We start from the raw sequence: 24,239 nt of genomic DNA, 5'->3' as shown, positions 1-24,239 counted from the left end.
ATCAGTAGTTATTGATTTTCAGCCCTCCACTTCTGTTAGAAAGGCAATAACTACACCAGTGATGAAAAATAGTAAATGAAGTATAAATCTGGGCACACATTTGAATCGGTAGAGTATAATCCACAAAATTTCTGAATGAATTTCCTGAAGATTTTCTGTGGGATTATCTGAGACCCATTGTCAGGGATTTCTATATGCTTGGTATTTACTGATGAATTTGTAACAGCATGACTTCAGCCATTATTTTTCTTTGTGGGATCAGCCAAACTTTTATATAGATGAAAACTTCTTCAAGTAAACTGACTAATTTTTGTTTATGAAAGAATGAAACATAGGGTAATTTAGGGGAAGATTTTTCTGTGCTCATTCCCTCTGCATCTCTAACACTCACTGCTATCGCAAATGCACCTGTGTATGGTTAGGAAGTAAGAAAGTAGCAACAGCTTTGTTGTCTTTTTCTTCTCACCACTGCCATGTTAATGAAAAAGAAGAAAGAAAGTTAAAGTGTTTTATTTGTGGCAAATGGCATGGAAAAATAGAGATGAGTGAAGAAAGTTTCATGAATGGGCAGGCAGCCTCCTGTGTATAGTACCTGCTCAAGCTACTCCTGAGCCACTACAGCTTTCATCTGCTTCATCAAATTTTGCCTTCAGAAGTCAATGATGTTTTCATTGATGGAAGAGCTGGAGCAAGTGGGGGTGGAGGTAGAGTGCCTGTAGCAGCCTAGGAAGTGAAAGCTGGAGCTGTGCTGTTGCTTTTGGAGGTGAGTAGAAGGAAAGGGATTGAGTCAACATAGGAATGTCTGGGCTAAAATATGGCCTTCTATTATTTATCACATGAGTAGTTAATCCATCCATTCAAGAGGTCAGCCAGATGTCGTTGAGGACTTCCGGAATGATTTCTGCCTCTGAGCTCTCCGTGGAGGCTGAAAAAGGAATATACACACTTGATGTGCTTTCAATGGTAAACACGACATGTAGCACTAAAATAATGTGGTTTTCCTGAATGGGAAACCTGGCTTGGCACTGAGGTATTGCATCCATGCTAAGGGTATACATTGCAAGAGGGAAAACTGTTGCTGGAAAGCCAGTTGGACATGCAGTGCAATGGAAAAAATGAAGAACTAAAGAACATAGGGATTGGAGGAAGACGAGAGCTGGAACAACGAGCTCACACAGTGCTTACATTCACTTATTTCTCCCTCTGAAGGATGACTTTGTCATCATTGCATAAAAATGGATGACCATTGGGCATGCTATCCTACTGAGTAGTAAGTAAGAGAAGTATAGGAGCCCTCATCTCTACAGACAGGAACAGATAGTTTAGTCAATGAAATATAAAGCAGCAAGATTTGAGAATTAAATTTAGACACATAAGGGCATGGAATTTTTTGGGAACTTGTTGACTCAAATCTTGAACTCAAATGTTTCCTTAGAATAACATACGTGCAGTCTTCAGCATCACATGCATGTATAAAACTACCAGCAATGTTAAAAGCAGCCCTTCCTCTGTCTTCAAATGTAGCACTTCTTAATTCTGAAGTGCCTAGTTTGCTGCAATCAGAGATGGATTATTAAATGGGATCTCACATTATGTGGCAATTTATCTTGCTCTGACTTAATTCTTTTTGCTGGATCATCACCACTTCAGGATCTATCTGGCTCTATTATTTCATATTAATCATATTATTTCAGTAAAAGTATGTCATTTTTAACAATCTATCGATAAATATCTAAGAGTACAATTTGGAGATTAAAATGGCCTTCACTAGTAGAGAAACTACCCATTTAAATATAAATCCCTTTTAATAGAAGTAAGATTTTTTTTTTTTTTCCTGTCAAGAACATTTGTAATTGCTATGTAAAGGGAGTGTCTGCAATATAATGAGAAGTATTGGGTTTGGCTTTTAGAGAACAAAATCTGGTTTTATGAATCCTCCGCCCTTTTTCCCTTCAAAATTACAGTTTCAGCAAACAATATCAAAAATAACTTCAAAATATTGGCAGGTGCAACTTAATGAATGTCCTGTTACCAGCAATGAAGGCACAAATGTTTTAAGTGAAATGACATCTTGCTACCAGAGAAAAAGTTCTGACCAAGTTTTGTGGTCTACAGTTGCCGTAAAAAGCAACAAAGAAAACATGGGCTTTCTGCAGTATACCTTGGAAAGAGTCACAGTGATTAAGACTCTATTGGATGCTCTCTTCTTTATGTTGCTAAAATGCCAAGGACTATTAATCAAGCTCTTCGGTCAAAACAGATCAATGTGTAAAAAAATAGGTATATGCTTTTTCTTAAAAAATAAAAATTTAAATCATAATTTGTCAGATACACTATTTGTTCTGTCACATATTCATGTGTCAGTTACACAGTTAGAAGTAAAACAAAATGTAATTTGTGAGTGTGCTGGAGAATGGTTATGCTATGGTTAGGAACTCTAAACTAGATCCATATGACAACATAGGCTGCGGTCTTTCTTCAGGCAATCACCTCATTTTCCTGAAACGAGAGCACTAAGGGATAAAAGTGCCTCAGACAGACATGGGTATCAAGCTGAATTTACTCTGAAGTTCATGTTGCATGTTTTGCTTAGGTATCTTCAGTCTATGGCTGTAGAAAATGTAGGTTCAGTACCCAGGGAGGTATATCAGTTTCACAGCTGGAAATTCAAGACTGGGTCCATGCACAGTGTCAGTCACATTGCATTATTGTGTCTGTTTTAGTTTGGAATAGGAAGAAAATCCTACATGTTTGCAACCTGTCCAGCTAATATAGGTGCTTAAAATCACTCGTTAATGTTGATTCTAATTATAAAGTTAAGAGCTTATAAGCACTGCGAGTGAATAAACAATGGCCTTTCTCTGCAGGTGGATTCCTTGGTGCTTTGACTTAGTGCCATGAAGAGAGCACAGCTTTTGAAGGATTTCACTTATCACACCACTGGACTAGATGAGACATTTAAATGTTAAAAGTCAAGAGGGATTTTTCCCCTGCCTGTGCTCAGCCCTTCAATTAATTGCTTTTGGGAAACATGTGACTTGATGAAATGCATGAATGTTGGTTCCTAATGAAGAACAAGTTCTCTACTTTTCCTGGATTGGATTTTCTGGAAATTGTTATCCTTTACTTGCGGATAGCAAATATGCTGTTCTCCATATATAACTATAAGAATGTTAAACATTTAGATGTTGCCAAAACCCAGTGTTTGGAATAGAGGAAGCCTCTTATTTTTTATTTTTGTTTTTATGTAGTTATTTTTGTCATGACTTTGTGACTCCAAGACACAGGCATTTTTTTTTTTTTAAGTGTCCTTTATTATTCTGTCAGCCATGAGATTATAAATCATTTGCTACAGTAAATGTTATTGCTGCTTCTTTTCCCCCCACCACTGCTTCCTGTCCACAAAGAGACCACAGCTTATATCTGTCCCTCTGCAAATTGTCTTTTGGCAATTTGGCAGAGCCTTTTTCCTGGGAAAAGCATAATAAACACTATGCAGGAAAGCTGGAAGTGCTGTCCACGCAGAGGCTGCGTGTAGGTGCCTAAGGCCTCATAGACCCTCCACTGCCAGGTAAGCTGCTCAGTTAAAGACCCCGTGTAACTTCTGCATGTAGCTTGGGAAGGACAAAAAGTCTAATTATCAGAAAAAAGATGAAAGCAAGGGAAAAATGCTCAACACGTTGAATATTTTGGAGGTATCCTGTATTTACAAACTGATCATAACATAAAAGCTATAGCTCACAAGACATACATAGCTAGCAAAAGTTCTGGGGTTCCCAGTTGCTCTCATCCTTCTAAGTTATTAAAAAATACTGATGGTTTAATCCTAGGAAAAAATAGAAGAACAGGATAGGCAGCAAGGCTCTGGTTTACATGCAGAACTCTTTAGATAGAAGCCCTACCTTTGCTGTGCAATATAGCTTATATTATGGTGGCACTGAAACACAAAAAAGAAAAATGCATCATTTAGCAATGGAAATTTATAATCAGATTGCTAAATAAAAGATGCTCCTTACAGAGGGTGTCCAACATCACTTTTGAAGGAATAACTCTTGGGATTACTGTCAGTAGTAACTTGTAAGCCCTGTGAAGTATCTGGGAATGTTTTCATTGGACCTCAAATAGAGAAGAAACTCTGTGCTTCCACAGTATGTTTATTTAAACATGGCACATGAGAATCTGTTGTGCTTGTTTGCTTGCTTGTTTTTATTTAAAAAAACAAACAAACAAACAAAAAACCAAACCAAAAAAAAACAAAACTATTATTGTTTTTAGAGGCTTTTGAGAAGAAGTAAATGAGTTTTTAGAAAAATTAAGGAAATAAATGTGGGAAGTTCTCTGTTCAGAATAAAGAAGTAATATTACAATTTAGTGGCACAAAGTTGGTAACTTTAATTTGTTAAAGATATCCTTACTTTCCATTTTCAGTTCTTTAAAAATTTATTTGGTAATACAGGTGGAAACCAATGTCTATATCTCTCTCTATATATTTTTCTGATACTAAAGAGAAACCATAACTTATTTCAGTGTGGTAGCTGAAACATAAAATACAACATCAAGATTTATCTAAGCATTCTTGAGGTTTCTGGAAAGCAATGTTCCCAAATGCAAGGTTTATAATAAAAAATAAAGGCCATTGCCCTTATGCTTACAACAAGCAATTTAGTAGTCTAGATGTGTGGAATGAAAGGAAGGGTGTGTGCTTTGTAAAGGGAGTGTAGGCACTTTTTGCTTGCATAGTATTCTCCAAACTGGCTAGAAAGCAGCAAGTTCTGGGTAGTGGAGAGCTAAGTGGAGGCTATAAAAAGCACCTAGTGAAGTTGTGGAAATCTACTGAGAGGATGACCCACTTCAGGTCTCGCTCTCTGTTGCACTAAGACTACTAGCTCTGCCCTTTAAAGCTAGCTCAAATTAAGTATTATGAGCAGTGATTATGTCAGTTACAAGCATTACCACACAAAGGTCTGCCTTAAAACCTGGGTTCAGGCAGGAGTGTGAATGCGTCTGCAAATCACATTATCATAATATAATAAGTTTTCAGAATTGAAAAGTAGGTACCAAATGAGTCAACTATTTAAAAACAGAATAAGTTAGTAGATATATCAATTGAAAACATTTTCTTATCATTATAGGCAAAGTGACAGGTAATAGGATGATACTAAGGCACTAACATTGCTGCTGCTAAGTCTTGGTAAGTTAGCTTAATATATGGTTGAGATCTTTAGTTTGAACATTAAAAGCTACTGCTTTCTCAGTACAGAATGAGATACAGATGCAATTCTTTAACTGTCTCACATATCCTAGGCTGACAGTAAGATGAAGACTGTATCACATCAACTGAAAACTTTGCTCGTTGTTCTGTACTACCATTAGCTACATTACCATAGTTCAGCCTTGTGGTCAAGAGATTGGTAGGCTCATATCCAGTGACCTGTCTGCAGACCATGAGTACCAAGGGACTATTGTTATATGACCCATTGATGTAACTGATATTCAGTTGCAGACATGTTAATCTATATAAAGCAGAAAGTGTTTTAGATTTTTATGATGATGTGTGGTACCTTCTGAAACCACCCCTCTCCTCTGTTTTGCCTTCTCTTTAGAAATCCTTTTCTTCTTTTCATTTGTTAGAATTTAAATGATTCTGTGCACTTAGTTAGGTCAGGAATACTGTACTTAACACTGACAAAAAAGACTTGCACCATTTTCAGAATTATACTTGTAAGTCTAATAATATAGCCTCTGCAACTAGCAAGTCATCATCCCTCATGACAGCTGCGTGAGCCTGAGGAATGTATTACAATCTCCATCACATGCTTGCGTTGCTTGTCTTGTCTTTGCAAATGACAAAATTCATCCTCTGGATGTAGAGGCCATGAATCATTGTGAATAGTGCCTGACTATCACTACATGTGCGAGGAATTTGTGGGGTGACACTGCCACAGTAGAACTCTGCTGCTAACACAGACTCTTCTTGCAGGTGGCCAAACAGGGCTAAGGTTGAATGAAAGGCATATTGCTGGTGTCTCACTCTGGGATGCTGATACTTTAAAAACACAAAGGAATGTGTTCTGTCTTGTTTTTGAGGGCAGAGGCAGTGGGGAAGTGTTTGCTTTTGGGCTTTCTTTATTTTTTTCCTCACCACTATTTTAAGCACAGCAGGACACGTTTTCTTTGGTAGTGACTCTAGAGGAAGAAAAAAAATGCACTTGAATTTTAAAAAACCTGGAAGACATTTCCAGAGGCATTGCATGCAGCAAAAATGCTGTTTGCAGCAAATCTGTCTCCTGGCTTCTCTGAAAATTTCAGTTTTCTACCTGAGACTTTCCACTCCCTCTAGTGTGCTTTCCTTCCCTTGTGACAGTCTGCAGCATGCCTACCAGGAGCACTGTGGCCCTGCTTTTCCTGCCCCAATGGGCTGAGGCAGGGCCCTCCAGGCTGTAATAGCAGTCTGCACCCAACTAACTATTTCTTTCTCTCATAGGAAAAAGTGTCATGTCTCTCTACAGTCATGTTTGCTCTCTGGTCACCACCGTAGATGATCTCTTTCCAACTTCTTTACTTCTTCATTTCCTGCTCACTTCACGCTGTGAGCTGACATACTATCAGTCAAATAATTCTCTGCACCATTAAGTACTTGTCAGGTTACATCTTTCTTACTCAGCAGCTACCATAAATGAAAAGCATAGCTTCTGTTTCTTTCCATATATAATTCCCTCTTTCTGCAGCAAAGGTTTTTCATAATTTTTCCCTTCGCTCCTGTTCAGCATAGTTTTTCATCCCATGTGCACTGATCTCTCCTCTCGTGCAGATGATTGTTCATTTGTATTTACTGAGGTAAGTTTCTAATTAATAGGGCTGTCCTATCCAAAGTTTCTGTAAGGATGCTGTTTTATCACAGAATTTACGTACAGGGAAGGGGAAGCACTGGGCTTTCTTATTTCAAGAGTTTGATACAGCGGCACTGTGAGTTTAAGCACTCCCAGCACTAAGGCTGAAACACAGAAGAAATGGGATCCAGCCCTTCTGTCAGATCATGTCACTGTACTCAGGAAGCACAGCACACAGTACCCCATGGTATGTGCACGGCTTGTCCTTGGTATTTCCCACATCCTGTGACATTCTGACCAAATGTGTTCAATGTTTGCAAACAAACATCTGTCTTGTCCCCCTCCCTCCTCCTCTTTTTGGCTGGCCTGAAGATACACCTAAATAACAAGGGCTCCCTCATCGTGAGAGAGAGGCCTTATTTTTGAGTTTGTTTTTCCTTTTCAGTATCTGTCTCTACTGTCTCTGTGCCAGGCTAGTGGTAAGGTTTTAACGAGTTCCCAGAGGAACCTTTTAGGAACTGGCTTATTCTTTCTGCAGAAGTTTGTCGTGTGTATAAGATTTCAATATGCAATCTTGTTCTTATGTCTCTGACAATATGCACCCACTGTGTAAGAGATTTGTTTTTCTTTCTCCCTCTCCCTTCCCCTACGGGTTCTTATTTTAGTTTTTCTGCAGCTACTTGCCCTATCTTGCTCTATCCTCATCTTAACTTACTGCATCCCCATTCAAAGAGCTACTGAAATACTTGTTCTTTTTATTAACTATTCAAAGGACTGTTCTTAGATTAATATGTCAATAAATCATCAGTCAGAGTTCAGTGCTGACAATGCATATGCTGATGCTACAAGAAGTAGACTTTCTTTTTGTAAAATTACTAGGAATTTAAACTATGGATACCAACATAATGTCTCTACAGTCGAGACTGGTGATTAAACACCCCAAATCCCTGAAATGGAAATCTGAGATAAAAATCTGGCATACTTCTACAACATTTTCAGTTCTTCAGCATTTCAAGATGCAGCAGCAATGAAAAACATTTACTCTGTAGGAAAGCAGATACATTATCAAAGATACTGCCCTTTACAGCAGATGGTGATAATTTTATACACATATGCGATGTCAGCTGTTGGAATTACAGTGTCGGGGTAAAAGAGGCATTTTAGATTTGATTTTGGTATGTCATTAACAGCAGAAGCTACAAACTATGAGTGTTGGAGGCAAGTTTCCACTGTTATCTGAAATCAGCCTTTCTAAAGCTGAAGGCTGAGATTTCTGATAGCAGGAACGTTAAAGTGCGTGCAGCCCCATGACAGCAAAGCCACTGGCTAGCTGTCAGCCTTAGCCTGACATCAGCCTTCCATCCTGCCTGAGTGCAAATCAGCATCTGATCAGATGGCCATTTGCTGAAGGTAGCCATTGTTGTAAGAATAAAAGGTACCGAGTTACATCTGCAGTGGAAAAAAATCACATCTTTAGCCATTGCACTGTGCACAATTGAAACAGTCATCCAGCTTCCAGTTTCTCATTCAGTAATTTTCTAGTATAAGGCGTACTTCTTTTTTCCCATAATTCACCTACTGGAATTGATTGATTTATTTTTTTTTTAATAACCACAGCAAAACCTTCCCCAAGGCATTTTTTTCCTCTTTTTAATCACAATAAAAACACGATCTGAGGGCTGCAATTTCTGTTGAAGTGGCAGGCTGTAGTACTTTAGAGTCCTGTACAAAGCTAACTGTTGCTATATCCTGTGGATGCACCACAAAAAATCTGTGGTTTTCCCCGTCCCTTTCCCTTTATTTATTTATTTATTTTTAAAATTCCATGTGTCTTAATGGTTTTACTAGCGTCATTTACAACAGTATAGGGCTGGAAATGTTCCATGTTACTTGACAGAGGAATGAGCAGACCTAGATCTTCTCCTTCAAAGTTTCTTGTCAAGTTTAACTGAAAATAGGAATTGAGATGTTTATTATTATTTTTATAAAGTTTTTATACAAGACACTCATAATGGAAATTACTGTATAATTGGCTCACTTCTACTTGCAAGACATTTAATTATGTGATTTGTTTGTTTTCCCCAATTGCTGGGGTGCTGCACTGTACTGTAGCTGTTACATCTGGTGCTTTTGCTGTAAATTAGACAGTGAGACTCACTCAGGACCGCAGTGCTCTCGGGCAAACTCCATAAATTAAACCATAATGTCACTTACAAAGTTTTTTCGTTTATTCTATCGCAGGAGCAAAACTCAACTATTCTTCAACAGTTTCCTCTTTTGCAGCTTGCTAATGTTTTACACATTCAACTGTTTCCTAGGAGGAAAATGCTTCCAGTAGTGGAACAGCCTCCCTCCATAACTCAGAGATTCCGCGGAGCAGGTCAGAGGGCGCTCTGATTGATGTGGATGACCGGATACCTTCAGCCACTTACAGTATGCCTCTACTGCTGTTTTCTCGATTAAGGCTGTCCTCCTCAAGCCTGTACTTCTACAAAACTTTTGATAGTGTTAAGAGCTACAGCTACCCTCTAAATCCCTGTACAACAGTTGTATTGTTTGTTTGTTTTTCTTGTATTACTTGTGTTTTGTCAGCTTAAACCATAATGGCTGTCCTTGGAGTCAGAGTACAGGTTTTATCTCACTGTCCCCTAGGAGAAACTTGCCAGCATAAAAGAAGTTCCCTGTCATGGCAAATATGGTTCAGTCAGGTTAGGAGGAACCATTATCCTCATATGAATAAGTGCTATTTAGGGTGTGCTCTTGGGGATGGAGATGGGGGGAGAAGAGAGAAGTCTTAACCAAACTTCATTAATTTAGGGTTTCTTTAAAATACCAGAAATCTGAAAAGGGAATTTTGACATTAGCCTAGCTTAACAACTTGAGTTTTGGACTGTAGAAAACTTTGGATTGAATGTCATCCGTTAATTTGAGTTAAAACCAGAGTTACTTTAATCTCACTGTTATTTTAAACCAAAAGTTGAGGTAATATTCCCTTTCAAAAGGTAGACCTCTTAATTTTTGTCCAATTACAGATATGACTAATGGCACAGCTTCACCCAGCTGTACAAGCTGGGGGGTAGGAATGATTTCCTTGCCAACCTACTGCACTTCGGTAACTTGTACTGCTAGCTTAGTATGCGAAAGACTCCACCCTAACAAAATGAGCTCTGTCAGAGCTTTCTGCTTAGACTTCTGTGGAAACATACCACTTAAGAAGATGGAGTCTAGGACATAAACATATGTATATATATATAATATATAAATTTATAGAATTTTACTTCAGATATTATTATTATATTTTTTAATGTGATGTTTCTACTGTAATAGCATTGAAATGCAGGGAAAGCTTTTGGACACTGGACAGAAATGAAAGGCCAATTGGTGATTGAGCAGCCAGTCTGGTGGCCTTGCGCTTGTTCCTGCTGGCAGCTCCTTTCAAAGAGTCTGGTTGAGACAATGCTAGAGCCTTCCAGATGGGCAGCTAAGAACAGATAATTTCCATTTTGGTTCTTCTCATTTGGGATTTTACTGGAACTGTGGAAAAATTTCACTGTTCAGGCTTTTTGTCACAGTTCACGAAAAATTGGAACTGAAAAGTACAGTTTCAGTTCTTTTTTTGGCTGAGTGCACTGCCATTCCTGTGCTTCAGCAATAATTAATAACCTTGAAAACTTCTATGGGAAGTGTAATAATGAAGAATATAGACATGCTGAATGAATAGAAATGCTGAGTTTTACCTCTAAAATTAAAATCCCTTATAGGATTTTAAGCAAGTGCAAAGAAAGGATGCTATAACCTCTGTATAGAATAGTGACAAACTACTAGTGACAGAAACCCTTATTGAAAAAGAGACTGTTGCAGGAAGTGTGAGTTGATCAAAATATAAGCCATCTTTTGTGAACTGTTATTAATATAAAATATTAGGGCATTTTATAGTCACAGCAAATAGAAGTTAATGATGAGTATTCTTATAAAAACACATTTAAATATCAATTATATAGCTTTATTTGTCTATTTACATTTTATTTACTATTTATTTGTTTACTGAAGGTTGGACTAGATGATCTCAATAGTCTTTCTGAATCTGAATGATTCTAGGATTCTATTATTCTATTTAAATGCAATCTCAGAAAAACTATTTGCCACAAAATAATTTCTTTCTGAATTTCAAACTGTAAAAAAATCATAGATTATACTAATGAATTTTTAAAAGAAAAGCTGGTAGAACAAATTCCACTCACACTGAGATAAATTGTAAGAGTGCTGACATCAATTAAATACACGTGCTCTAACATGAGAAGGAATCCATACTGTTCACAGTGTCTGAAAAATGAAACAGTGGTTGCTTAATTTTTGCATAGAGATATTCACAAAAGAAAGAAACTCATAGAATTTTGTAGGAGACCAAGGATTACTGAAATGTAGTGGCTTAAACCTTATGGGATTTTAGCATGCTTAATACTAATTAACATTTCTTGTTCATAGTAATCAGAACTTTGCAGAAGATTTTTAACATCTTTCAGTGCTGATTTGTTAGTGCTATTATTATTAATGAAAAATTCTTAATGCTACTTAAAAGCATTGATAGTCAATATTGATACTCTTTAATGATCTGAAGTAAAAACATACGAATATATCCCTTGACAATTTGATCCATATGCATTTTAAGATGATAAATTTGGACACCTGTCATCATTTTAAGAGTGTTGGTTGGAAACTAATGGAATGTCTCAAGTTTCTGTGATCTAGGAAATACTTGGTGGTTATTTTTTTTTCTTTTCTTCTCTTAAACAGACGTCAATGAAAGCAAAATGGATTTGGATATTGAGTGGTCTGATCTGTTCAAACATACCTATACTATTTCCAAGACTAACCCTTTCTGGAATGAACTGTCATCCTCCAATCCTTTTGTACATGACATAGCTGCTTCCAATCGAAATGAAAACAATAAATACTTTTCTGTTTTGAAAGAAAAGTCCTATTTGTTCTCTAAAGTTTCTAGCGACAGGGATTCTTTGGCTTCCTCAGGAGATGAGCTAAATATTGACTGTCTTCTAAGAAAGAGCTCAACAAGAAGGTCTGGACGATCCAAGAGTGTCTCTGACTTCTTGGATATTATTGATATCCGAAGATCTAATCCTCATAAGCCAACGCTTCAAAAAACTACAGTTTCTGACATGACATGCCTTCAAATTGACCGTGAAGCCTACAAAATGGCTTGGTTGAGTCACCGACAACTCACTCGGTCTTGCCTAGATTTAGAAGCCATGAGCCATAGTCCTGGATGGGCACAGACGCAAGCTGCAGACATTCATGTAGTTTGTAAACTGAATCATGAAGGGGGTTCAGTACAGCTACCTGACTCTGATATCAATGTTCACGTCCCTGTAGGTCATGTATTACCTGGAGAGTTCCAAGAAGTTGGTTTAAGGGCTATCCTTAACCCTCCATCGTCATTTAATAATGAGCTGTCTAGCACTGTAAGTCCTCTGATAGAACTTACATTGAGCAACCTCAACACGAAGGAAGCTATTTTCCTAGAAGTGAAAGTTGCAGCTAAAGTGAAGAATGATCCTCTCAGTCAAGTTATGAGTGATATTATGTGTTTTTTTAGTCTTGATAAAGAAGGGCCTTTTAAGAAGCTAGAGAATTGCTACACTTACCAAGACACTATACAAGTGAAGCTATCAGACCTAAGTCACGTGATGTATACAGTGATTGCAGTACAGGCAAACAAACTCCAGCCTCCAGCCACTAACGTCTGGGACTACATTCATAGAACTGTCTCAGTTGGAATTTATGGTCCCAAGTATATTCATCCATCTTTTACAGCAGTTTTTGCAGTGTTTGGTCATAACTACATTCCAGGAAAACTTACTATTTGTGATATAAAAAAAGGAGGGAAAAATATGCCCCCTGTAGTGTTTCAGCTGTGGGGAAAACATACATTTCTGCTTGACAAGCCCCAAGATCTAAACATTTCTTTGGTATCCTGTGATCCAGATTTTGAAGTGAAAGTGGAAGACGAAGGCAAAAATATTAAAGAGGAGGAACTGAAAACTGGTGAAATGGTCCGCCAGCAATTCCTGTTTTCCATGCTAGGATGTAGGGAGATGCATTTCTTTGTTTTTCTTGTTCAGATTAAAGTCTCAAAAAGTAGACAAATAACACAATTCCATGTTACGACTCCTGATCCAGCTCCAAAATTAAGTGGAATTATCAGTAGGCCACAGCGCTTACAAAAACGCAAAGAAATCAAGTCTGCACCTTTGCTTTTAATACCAACAGTTAAATACCCAAAGTTTCAAGACAAAATTTTGAATGTTAATACTTATGGAGTAGCTTTGAAAACTGTGCTACGTCAAAATAAAATTGACTACTTGCTGGAATATTTTAAAGGAGACACAATAGCACTTCTTGGTGAAGATAAAGTAAAAGCCATTGGACAAGCTAAGATAAAAGAGTGGTATGTAGGAGTTCTCAGAAGAAAGATTGGTCTTGTACACTGTAAAAACATAAAAGTGATTTCTAAAGAGCAAGCTATGGACACAACTGACAGCGAACTGACAACCAGGAATCTTGTTGAACAGATTACATTGCCATTTAAAAAACTGACTTACATCTACTCAGTAGTTTTATCTACAGTATCAGAGAGTGTTTATGACTGGAGAGCTTTGGCTGAGGTGCTAGGATATTCACATATATCTTTGGATGACTTTAATGAGGTACATGGTGATAAAGAATCAGACAGAGTTGCGCATGTTGTAAAGAGGCTAAAGGAAGACTGCCATGCTAACAAAAAAAAGAGACTATTCCTTTATGAGCTCATTATTGTAAGTATTGCATGAACTAACTTGGTTGTTGGGAATGCATTGCCAGGAGGCTAGTCAGTAGTAACATGAACAAGAAAATGTTGTCCTATACCTTCACAGGAACCTTTACAAGCCTGAACATACTTTTGCAGATAATTATAGATGGTAAATGCCTCCAGACTCTTACGAAAAATAATACTTTAATTCATTTATTTTAAATAGCATTCTGTAAACATACCAGAAATCTTGCTCATGTAGTATGTTGACAGGTCATGGTTGAAGTAGTTTTGTCTTTTGTCACTGTCACAAATCAATAGTAAATTATTTACCTAAGCAATTCACAGTCCTAATTAGAAGCAATTAATAACCACACAGTGGGAGAACTGTTATAGCATTTCTGCCATAAGATGCATGTCTAAGATTCATTATATTTTTAAAGCAAGGGAACTGTGACCTACCTGTTTGTTGAAGACAAGATTTTCAGTCCACATTTGACAGTTTCAGTGTTGTAGCTGCAGAAGGAAAACATCAAAAATATTTTAGAATTTATTTTCTGTGGTAGCAATTTATATGAGGGCTGGCCTGAAAGTAATGCCTCCTATTTTATTATGTTGGCCCATAAAGTCAGAGGAAGATGTTGGTGGTATGGCAGTAAAAGTTGAACTTTCCTGGCAATATTCCATTAATAAAATCCATTTTATTACCATGTGACAGATGGCAGCAAAGGGGCAGTCCACTTTGCTAAAGTGTAAAGGGTGTTGGTACTATATACTACTATTTCTCAGTAGAGTGACTTCAGTATATTATTCTAGTTGGGCACTAGTATGGGAGAATTTTGTATCCTTATTGACTATTTTTTGATAAGCTACACTAGACAAGATCTTACCTACCAAAATTTGTACTGTTTCAATTAGGATTTCTATGGAACATTTTCAACTAAAATATACAAGTAGCTGTTTTCAGGCAAAAAGCTTGCTATTGTATAAAAAAATCAGTATCTGAACACCGAGGAACTTTTCTGGTTTTCGTTCTTGATATTGTTCTGTCAAGCCAATATTTTCTGTGGAACATCTTTCTGTTAAAAAAATTAATAACCGCTACCCATTTTCTCATTAGCTCTTGAGGAAATAAGTAAGAAATGAGAATGCAGCCTTTCAGGACTTTGCTCCTGGAAACATGTTAATTCACTTGCTCTTGAAAGATCATTTGGCATGGGGACTTTCATTTTCACATTTCTGTGTGATGATTGGCAAATTTTCCATTATATGAGAGGAATAAATCAAAGGGTGCTGGCCAGGGTAATCAGTGTTCTAGAAAAGCAGTAGGCTAAGGACCACATCTTAGTGCAACAGTACTTTAGTTTCAGTTTTAAGTTCCATGTCGTACTCTAGGATAATTTGATAGCCCAGATATTTTTGTTGTACAAAAATATTTTGCCTTCAGGATCCCTTAGCTGGGCAATATCCATGTGACACCAGAACGCTGAAGCAGCTGAATGCCAGCCTAATTTTTTCTTAAGCTTGTGGGGAGCTTTCCTATGAAATTATGGGCAATGCAGTTTTATTGGAAAAATATTTGTCAGCTTAAAAATGTAGACTGGTGCTTTGAAGACAAATGATAATGATGTTTGTAGGAAGTTCCTTTTCAAAGGGACATTAATGAAAATGATTGTTGCAGGCACTTTTGAAAATAGATTGCCAGGGATTAGTGGCCCGTCTTACCCAGGACACCATCATTTTGACATCGGCTGTGAAACTTGGCAAATACTGGCGGGAGCTCGCAGAGAAACTAGCCCGACTCACGAAGCAGCAAATAGAGGCTTATGAGGTACCCCATCAAGGGAAAAGTGGAGCAGTGGCTCTGGAGGTAAAGTTCTGGGTAATGCAGTGTGCACGCTTGCTCCTTTCCAGGGACCTTTCTTCTTCCTTGTTGTGTGTAATTTTTTCCTTTTATAGTTACTGCCTCTGTATTTAGTTTGTAATCTCTTCAGGGCAAGAAATTCTCATCAAGTTTTGTTTACAATTATTTAGATTTTCCTTTGAGGCCAGTTGTAGAGTGTTGTGCCAAATTAATTTGCTGCAGAGATCCAGGTATCTCTCTATCTTGAGTTTCAAATCTTTACTTTCCATCCCAAGGGCCACTTTCTATCCCTTATTGACTTGCCATCTCATTTTTAGTCTTGCTCACTCCTCTCTTTCTCTTTCCCAGCTGCTGTCATTTCAGTTGCAGTAAGGAAGACCATCCAGTTCTTGCAGTGAGCCCCTTCAAATCACCTTTAGTACAGCTTTTTTTCTCTCCACTGAGAACAAGCTTAATTCTACTATACTTCCCTCTTCTTCGTCTGTGTCAAATTTGTCACCATCAAACTCAGACAAGGCAATCTCTTACACCAATTCCACCTCTGTCCTTTTATACAAACATGGCAAACCCTGTTTTAATTGGATGGTTTGCCATGTAGCTCATATTTGTTGTAAAAGCACTCTGGTTAAATAGAAGTATGACTTCTAAATAAAAGTCAAGTTGTCCTCTCAGATGTATTTTAGTGTGTATACAGTCAAGAGGCAATTTAGGCACCTAAGTATATCTCTAGTGCTATTTGAAGATGCTCAGAGGTATCCATAGCATCCATGCAATGTGACAGATATGTCATAAGACTTAGGTTGGCCTCATGCCCAAACCTCTGAGTTGAGGGCCAGCCTATATTCCTGACACACCTTAGCCTGGGCAGCCAACTTTCTTCCTACATTTCTCTGCTTTCTATATCCACTGTATCCTACAGAGTTATGTGCCAACAACTGATAGTTCTCAGACTGGGTTTAACATTGAACATTCTCTTAAGTATATCACTGAATGTTGCTCAATGTGACTTTTCTGTTTGGACTTTGGCATTCAGGATTGACTCTCCATTTGCCTGTAATATCCTCTGATTATTGCAGGTAATGCACATTATCCAATCTGAATCCCTTTTCTGTCACTTCTTGGTACCTAACAAATTGCTTCTATTTGCCATTCATGCCTTCACAGCAGCTCAAGATATTCTTTCTTCCTTTTTCTTTCCCTGTAGCTGATTCTCCCTTATTCCTGTTGAGCATATTTTCCTTTCTACAACCTAATTCCATTGAATCTTTAATCTCAGTCTTATCTGCGTTATGATTACCGTCAAGAGATTTCTGCTCTGATCATTAACCACCGATTCTTACTCACTCTGAATGCCCTGCTCCAGCTCCAGACCCATATTTGACTCAGATGCACATTTTGATTCACATACAGTGTTCTTCATTTACTGCAAAATTCTATCATTTCTTCTCGAAAACATTTCCTGCTCCACTAATCTTACTATTCTCTTTGAGATATTTCAAGGCTTTGCTTTGTTTGGTTGTTCTGGACACATTACTTGTGCATGGATGTGCATTTCTCCTTAAAGTTTTTGTTATTATGAAACTCTACCAGTTGCTTGACTACTGCTCTCTTTCCAGTGGGAAAAAAGTCACCTTGTTATTAGCTCTATTTTTGCACTAGTGTGTGAATGACTGTCACTTCCATTTTTAACTTTTGTAGTGTCTTGTCTAACTTCTTAGACTTTTGTTTTACTTGCTAAGCTTCCTTTGTTTGACAAAATCACAGCTCTCTTGAGCGAGAATTATAGAGCTTATTATACCTGAGCAATGTGTGTCTCCACTGGCCTCCACGGTATTTGGAAATCCTTCCTTAGCTACCAGACAGTAGAATCAACATAATCTTAAAACACTTCTTTCAGCATGTGTACAATGTATATACACGCACATATATATGATATTTACTTTGTTATATACATATTTACTTTGCCTCAAATATATAGGTATTATATATCCATCTATGTACATTCCCACCTAATATAAATCATAGTATAATAAACCACCTACAAGATTCTCCACCTTCCCATGACATCATCTTATGACTGAAGATAGTACAGTCAAGTTCTACATATATCTATTATATAAAGCCAGTAACAGATCTCTGAACTTCTCAGTGGTCTAGTGAATTGAACCTCTGTATTCAGAAAACAGTACTCTGCTTATAAAATTTCTTGTTTATCTTCAGTGGGAGTGCCTATGTGGGATGCAAAATGAATATAGCTAACACAGTGTAAATTCATACCTGTGTGGGAAAGACCCCATGATTTTTACCAGGCTAGTGTTAGTCTGATTATTTACTTCAGAATGGTTGCTGTTCGTCATGTTTACTTAGAAGCTACAAAAGAAACACCATTAAAATAATCTTATCCTGGAGTTTACCAATTGAAATGGCTTTTTTTTGTTGATAGTAGTTGTTGGTATGTAAGTGAAAAAATAAGAAAAGTTGAAGGAGTAATGATTCTGACTAATTACTAATTACTATTGTCTGAAAACATTAACCAATTCATTAATCAAGGACTATTCTCCATCACAAGGATTGATTGGCCAAAAAATGTTTCTATTTCTAATTGGAGTATTTTTCTTAATGGGAGAAATCTTCTCTCGGATGATCACAAAGACAAATTGAGGTGCATACAATTGATGCCTTGCTTTTGAAGTGCTTTTCATCAGTAGATTCCAAACCACTTTATGGAGAACGTAGGTATCATTATTATCTACTCAGCAGAGGTAGTGGGAGCAGAGGGAAAAACCAGGCGCGTAGCTGAGATGTGATTTGCCCAGCATGCTGCAGTGATTTAATAGTTTGCCTTAAAATTCTGCTTTGTTGAAATTCAGCAGTGTCAAACCTGATTTAGTTTAGCTGTTGCGTTAGAGTGTGTGATTGTGGAGAAGGACCTACCTCAGAAGCCTGGTCTGCAGTATTAGTTAGGTGTGATGAACATGTGGGTTACTGCCTCGTTGCATTACAGATGATCAGTTCATAAAGTTTCTGATTGTCTACAGTTTTCTTTCGTCCTGCAAAAAAAAAAAAAACATCACTTGAGGAAAGCACGGTTTGTGTTTTAGGCAATTCTCTGATTGTGCAGTGTCAGACTGACCTTCAATGTAAGTCAAAGCATAGCATCTTTTAATACTCCCTGTCTTTTTGCATACTAGTAAGGATTGCCAGAGAAGGGCTGTCCCCTAATCTTTCAAATAGCCTGGTCCAGCAGGCTATAAGAAAAGGAAGCAGGAGACAGAGAAAGGACATAGCCAGCAGTAGAATATCAGGAAATCCCAGTTTTCTTGTTGGCTATGTTGCTTATCAAGCTAGAAGAAAGAATAAAGAACCTTAAAAAGCTTAAATGACAAACTTCACCCAAAGCATTGGCAACTATCTTATGGCTTAAACTAAAGGTAGAAATCAGACTAATCAGACTGTGAGGCATACTACCAGGGAGATTAATTGTATGGATTTTTGCATTGAAGGATGGAGGAGAAAGGCAGTAGAAGATCAGGGAGATGTTGACAGAAACTATAGTAAAGTTAATATTTGAGTAAGTTAGGAGTTCTTAGCCCAAATATGGAGGATAGTTCAGAACCACAGGCAAAGGAATTTCCTCCAGCTACTTGTTTTCTTAAATGATCAAATAAATAGAGCTCAAAGTAAGGAGGTGGAGCTTTACATTGTCTATTGCAGATTCATATGACAAGATATTGAAGAAATAACCAATTTCCTTCTGAATTATCCTTAAGAAATATGGCAATTGTTTTACCATTAAAAAAGGGAAAAGGATTTAAAAATCCTTTTAGAATTAAATGATTTCTGGTCACTTCTGTGTGTTTATATATATCTATATGCATCAGTTCATGTGCTTTTATTACTATGGATAAGTGTATTTTTCTCAAAACACCATAGAACAGTACTATTTAGGAAAGTGAAGTGTTTATTTATGGCTTTGTGTGTCATCCATACAACTGATAATTAAATTGCTCTTTGTTTGCAAAACCTCTGTTGCCAATGAGAAAAAGGGAACTAGTTGTGTAAGTTAATTTTCAAAAGCAGCAGATGGGAAGACAAGCTTTCTGTTTGTAAACAAAAGCAAACTTGCTCTGTACATCAGCACTTTGAAAGACGCAAATCAAGCTTGGTATCTGAATCATGCTTCCATATCTGCATTAATGCCACAAGGTAAATGACAAATTACAGCTGGGGAAGACCTACTTCATATTTGGTAGGCATAAAATAATTAAACATATTCTAATTTGCAATAAGGAGCACTGGTAACTTGTTTTTTCTTACATATATATTTTTAATTTTAGTTTTTAAAATAGCATGCCCTAATTTTAAGAAGTTAATTATAAAAACTTTCGATTTTCCTGCGCTTTGAGCAGTTTTATTTGTCTGCTTCTGTTTTGTTTTGCTCTATTAGTAGGCAGATCTTTCTGTTGATATCACCTGAAAATATTTTTGTGTAGGTAAGAACTATATTTAAACGTTCCAGACTTCATAGGGGGACAGTGGAATCTTGACAAAGTGGGGCTTTAACCACCAAAAGCACAAGTCAAACTCTAAATGGGGAAATTGCTGTTGGGTGTATATGTTTCAAAAATGATCAAGGGGAAAAGCATTTTCCTTCTACTCTTGTGCCTTTAACTTTACTTTCACATATAGATGTGTATTGACTTTGTGATAGTTATCTGAATGAAAACTTTCTCTTATTATTCCTCTGAGAATTCTGCAATTTCATATCAATGAAGTACAAAAGGTTCCTGGATTTTTTAATGAATATGCCTTATATAATAAAGCATGTCAGTGTGGCTGGGGATCAAATAATTATTTTTCTTCTTTCTCTTTTCTCTGACTGTTGCAAAGATTTTGCTTTTTTTTTTTTTTCTGCAATAGTTCAGTTTCTGCAATTAAGATTTCTCATACTTCTCCCTTATTTGCAGATGATGTGGAAACCTGCATATGACTTTCTCTACACGTGGGCTGCCCATTATGGAGACAGCTACAGGGATGTCTTACAAGATCTGCAATCAGCCTTGGATAAAATGAAAAATCCAGTAACAAAACAGTGGCGAGAGTTAACTGGAGTGTTGATTCTTGTGAACTGCATGGAAGTTTTGAGGGCAAGTGCGTTCTCCAGAATGGAGGAGTAAAACCAAACTATCAAGATACATTTTTGGAAAATCTAGAAACTGTACTGTTATCTGTATTTCGACAGAGCTTGCAGAGTAGGGCTAAATGCTGCTGGTGTTGAGTCTAGTCCCATGGTTCTCAGCTATAGCCATTCAAGATTGCCAGGCCTTGCTCACAGCTACTGAGGAAGTAAGAAAAGGGTGAAGTCAAAAATGACTTGAATACTACAGGCTTTCTACAGGGAACTATTTCTGACTGCACTTATTTCTAGGTGGGAATTAGTTCTAGAAACAGAGCAGTGCATGGATGAGTGCAGCCCATGGGGCATATGTTTACATTATTTTCACTGGGGCATTAAAAACTAAATATTTAAAACATTTTAAAAGCTGTCCCAAATCTTTAAGAGAATATGTACAGGATAACCTAGAAAAACTAGGATTCTTTGTCCTAAACTGGGACAAAATTAATCTTCTTCCAAAAGAGTAATTCAATAGTTATTTATACTTGGAAGCAAAGGCTTGTGCAGTGCATTCCTTCCAAAACAGCTTTTGGTTCATTTTATGGAGTCTTAAAAAGAGACAGGCAATGTAGTAGTCAAGGTCAGTTGGTTTGTTGATGTAACTCTAAAAGGGTTATTTTTTTGTGTGTCTAGAAATAAAGGAAGCTTTCTTGGTGTACTCTGTCCTGATCATTTGCACACTTTTCCTCTGTTATTGTTAATTAGGAAAGACTGGCTTAGTAGATATAAGGGCTGCAGACTGTTTATAACCTCTTCTGTTGATCATTCTTTTCTACCTTACTGTATGAGGAATATGAGTGATGGCTATAAATTAAAAATAATTAAAAAAAAAAAAGCAGTAGGGTGCTTTCTAGAATTTTTTTTTTTTGCAGCAATTAATTTTCCTTAGTCATATGCTCTGTAAAGAACCCTACTTAAACATCAATAAAAGTCTTGCAATTACTAGGTAGTTTATTATAAATACAGAAAATACAGGCTGAATAATAGCTACAGACTAACCAACGTGATTGCAATTATTATTTTTTATCATAAGCTTCTAAATAAATTTTAGTTAAGTAGAAGCTTCAAAATGTTAAAGCCATTTTAAGCATCTTTAGCAACATTCGTTCAGAAACATTAGCATATACTCATGACAGCTGGGAGAAAAGAAATCTGGGTTCTGTCATCCCTTGTTGACAAGACAAAGCCAAATTCTTTCTGGAGTATCATAAAGGAGTAACATTACAGTTAAAAATCTGTGCTCCTGCTATTTTCTTAGATGATCTCTACTAACAAGGAAGGTTTTGTGATTCTAAAACCAAATAGCATGTGTAAACATTTTTCTTCCCCTCCTCTTTCTTCCAACCTGCTTTCTTTTATCGTTTCTTTAAGCTTTCCCATTGCATTCATAGCTCAGAAGAGTCTGAGGAAAGAGCTCTTGCTCCAGTAACCGAAAAGCTCGCTCAACAAAAGTCCCTTACGCATGAAGGCATGACTGAATTAGCATGCATGCAAATCATTTGGCTTCAGTGGACTTGCTCTTGATTTGCAATAGATTGAGGGATTCAGACTACGGAGCATTAGTTGTCTTTGTTTATCAATGAAACCTGGAGAAAAAGGATATAGATTGTTGGAATTTCCTGTTGTTTGAGTTGTTAGCACCTATTTCGTCTTCTCTAGTTTTAAAAAGAGCTGCAAAGAAAGTATAAAACACGTTCTCTTGTTAACTTGTCATTCTGTGCAGAGACCAGCTGTTTTTCCCTGATTGCAGTTATGAATCCCCCCAAAGGGGAAAAAGCATCTATCAGCTTTGCTGTGCTGCTGGATAAGAAAAAAGGTGCTTATTTATCGGTAAAATGCCAAACTGAAATACTAAAATAACAAATTTAAAAAAATAGAAATCAAATTAAAATAAATTATTTAAAATAATCCTTAAACATAGCATTGCATGCCCCGATGAAGGTTTTTGTACATTTTCCAGATTTGGTCTCAAGGCCAGTTTCTTTCATTGATGTGAAACAACAGTAAAATTGTTTCTGCTTAGAACAAGAGTTGAATTTGGCCTGGTAGATCTAGTAAATATTGACTTAGTGAGTCAGTGTTCTCCTTAGCTTACAACATTAAGCAACTGGTCTTTCAAGTATATTTCTTTAAAAGGAAATTTATATCTGTCTGTAGTTTTTCCGTACCCCACATTCTGTATACTGTGGGCTTTGGCTGTTAATTGCTCTCCCCATTTCTGCTTTAAGCTTCTGCTCATATGAATGAAATGTGCACTCACGCAATATTCTGTTTACTTTAGCATCCCACACTGGATACATGAAATAATAGGTATTAAAATCTCATATTTTATTTAGTGCTCTAGTATTCAAAACCGCAAAATGCCAGCTGAGAATGAAAGCAGCTGCATGCAGCAGCAGCACGCATAGAGGAGCACATGGGTCTGGTAAACACACTGTTCTTGACCTTTTCTCCTTTCTTCCCACTCTGTCAAGAGAAAACAGCTTTCCCATGAGCCTGCATACATACCTTCCTGGATTTCTGCAAAGTGGGTGAGATTAATGGCTCTCTGAGAGGAGACAAGGCAAAATAAGCCTGGGCCTTGCCTTAAATGACCCTCTGTTTCCAGTTTCTGTTCCATTTCCCTTTGGATGTGTAGGCAGACAAGACCCTTTCATTATTCCTCTAGCATCTGGATTGGTATGGTTCTTAAACAGATGAAAAATGTGTGAGCACCCAATTACTTTATGATTTCACCTAATAATGAAAACTGGAAAAATAATTGCTGCAGCTCTGTCTAAGGGATAGGCATGCTGCATGGTGGGCAGCAGTAAAGAAAGTCTAGCTGCCACTCGCACTAGAAATGCTATTTTTTTTCAATTAAGAAGCCATTCCTGTTCTTGCAGTGCAGAGACGACTCAGCTCTGTGCCATTTGATGGCACACTGCAGTGACGTGTTTCTAAATTAACACGAGAGAAAAAGTAAATGGGTTTCTGGTCCTCCATTTGGGTTTTGGGAAAGACTCAGTTCCTTAGGTTTTACTTTTTTTTCTTTTTTTTTTAACTAGATGTATAGATAGGAAAAGGGAAGTTTCTTTTAAAATATAAGCAAGGGTTACCTCCCAGGGCAGACTCCAGGTTGTGGGCTGGATAGGGACATTTTTTGTGGACTCATCCAGGGAGGAAAAGGGAAGGCAGCAGCCACCCTCTCCTGATGAGGCCAAAGAAATGGGAAGAGGTGAGGAAGCTTCTCTTTTAAGTCACTTTTGTGAAAAATACTGATTTTTCACAGTAGTTTTCTTATTAAACTGAGTGGCATATAAAGCAAATACTAAGCAGCTCCAAAGGAGCAACTGGTTTTTTTGTGTGTTTTTTTTTTTTTCTTTTTCTTCTGTGTGTGTGTGTGTGTTGAATTGACTGTAAAGACATATTCTTAAAACATTTTGGACTCATTCTCATCTTTTTGCTTTTCTATCATCTTCATCACATATGTACAACTGAACCAAATACAAACAGGCGGCTTTGCTATTTTGTTCTGTTTGTGTTCTAGTTATAGGAATGCCGATGAAAAGATAATGCAAC

General features: G+C 37.2%; 1 protein-coding gene across 2 annotated transcripts in view; it reads left to right on the top strand.

Annotated features, from left to right (window-relative positions):
- The window catches only part of MACC1 (MET transcriptional regulator MACC1), a 33,293-nt gene extending 9,254 nt beyond the window's left edge, over nucleotides 1–24,039 (top strand). The window contains exons 2-6 of one of the 2 annotated variants that reach the window (XM_010712754.3): nucleotides 2,868–3,571; nucleotides 9,149–9,263; nucleotides 11,625–13,663; nucleotides 15,320–15,508; nucleotides 20,470–24,039. In XM_010712754.3, coding sequence (XP_010711056.1) covers nucleotides 11,642–13,663; nucleotides 15,320–15,508; nucleotides 20,470–20,679 — 2,421 coding nt within the window. In that variant the 5' untranslated portion in view covers nucleotides 2,868–3,571; nucleotides 9,149–9,263; nucleotides 11,625–11,641 and the 3' untranslated portion in view covers nucleotides 20,680–24,039. The remainder of the gene's footprint in view (nucleotides 1–2,867; nucleotides 3,572–9,148; nucleotides 9,264–11,624; nucleotides 13,664–15,319; nucleotides 15,509–20,469) is intronic. The other variant, XM_010712753.3, reaches the window with a different exon arrangement.
- The last annotated feature ends 200 nt before the right edge of the window (nucleotides 24,040–24,239 follow it).

This window comes from Meleagris gallopavo, chromosome 6 (genome assembly GCF_000146605.3).
Source record: "Meleagris gallopavo isolate NT-WF06-2002-E0010 breed Aviagen turkey brand Nicholas breeding stock chromosome 6, Turkey_5.1, whole genome shotgun sequence".
NCBI lineage: Eukaryota > Metazoa > Chordata > Aves > Galliformes > Phasianidae > Meleagris > Meleagris gallopavo.
This window is presented reverse-complemented; position numbering and strand designations above follow the sequence as displayed.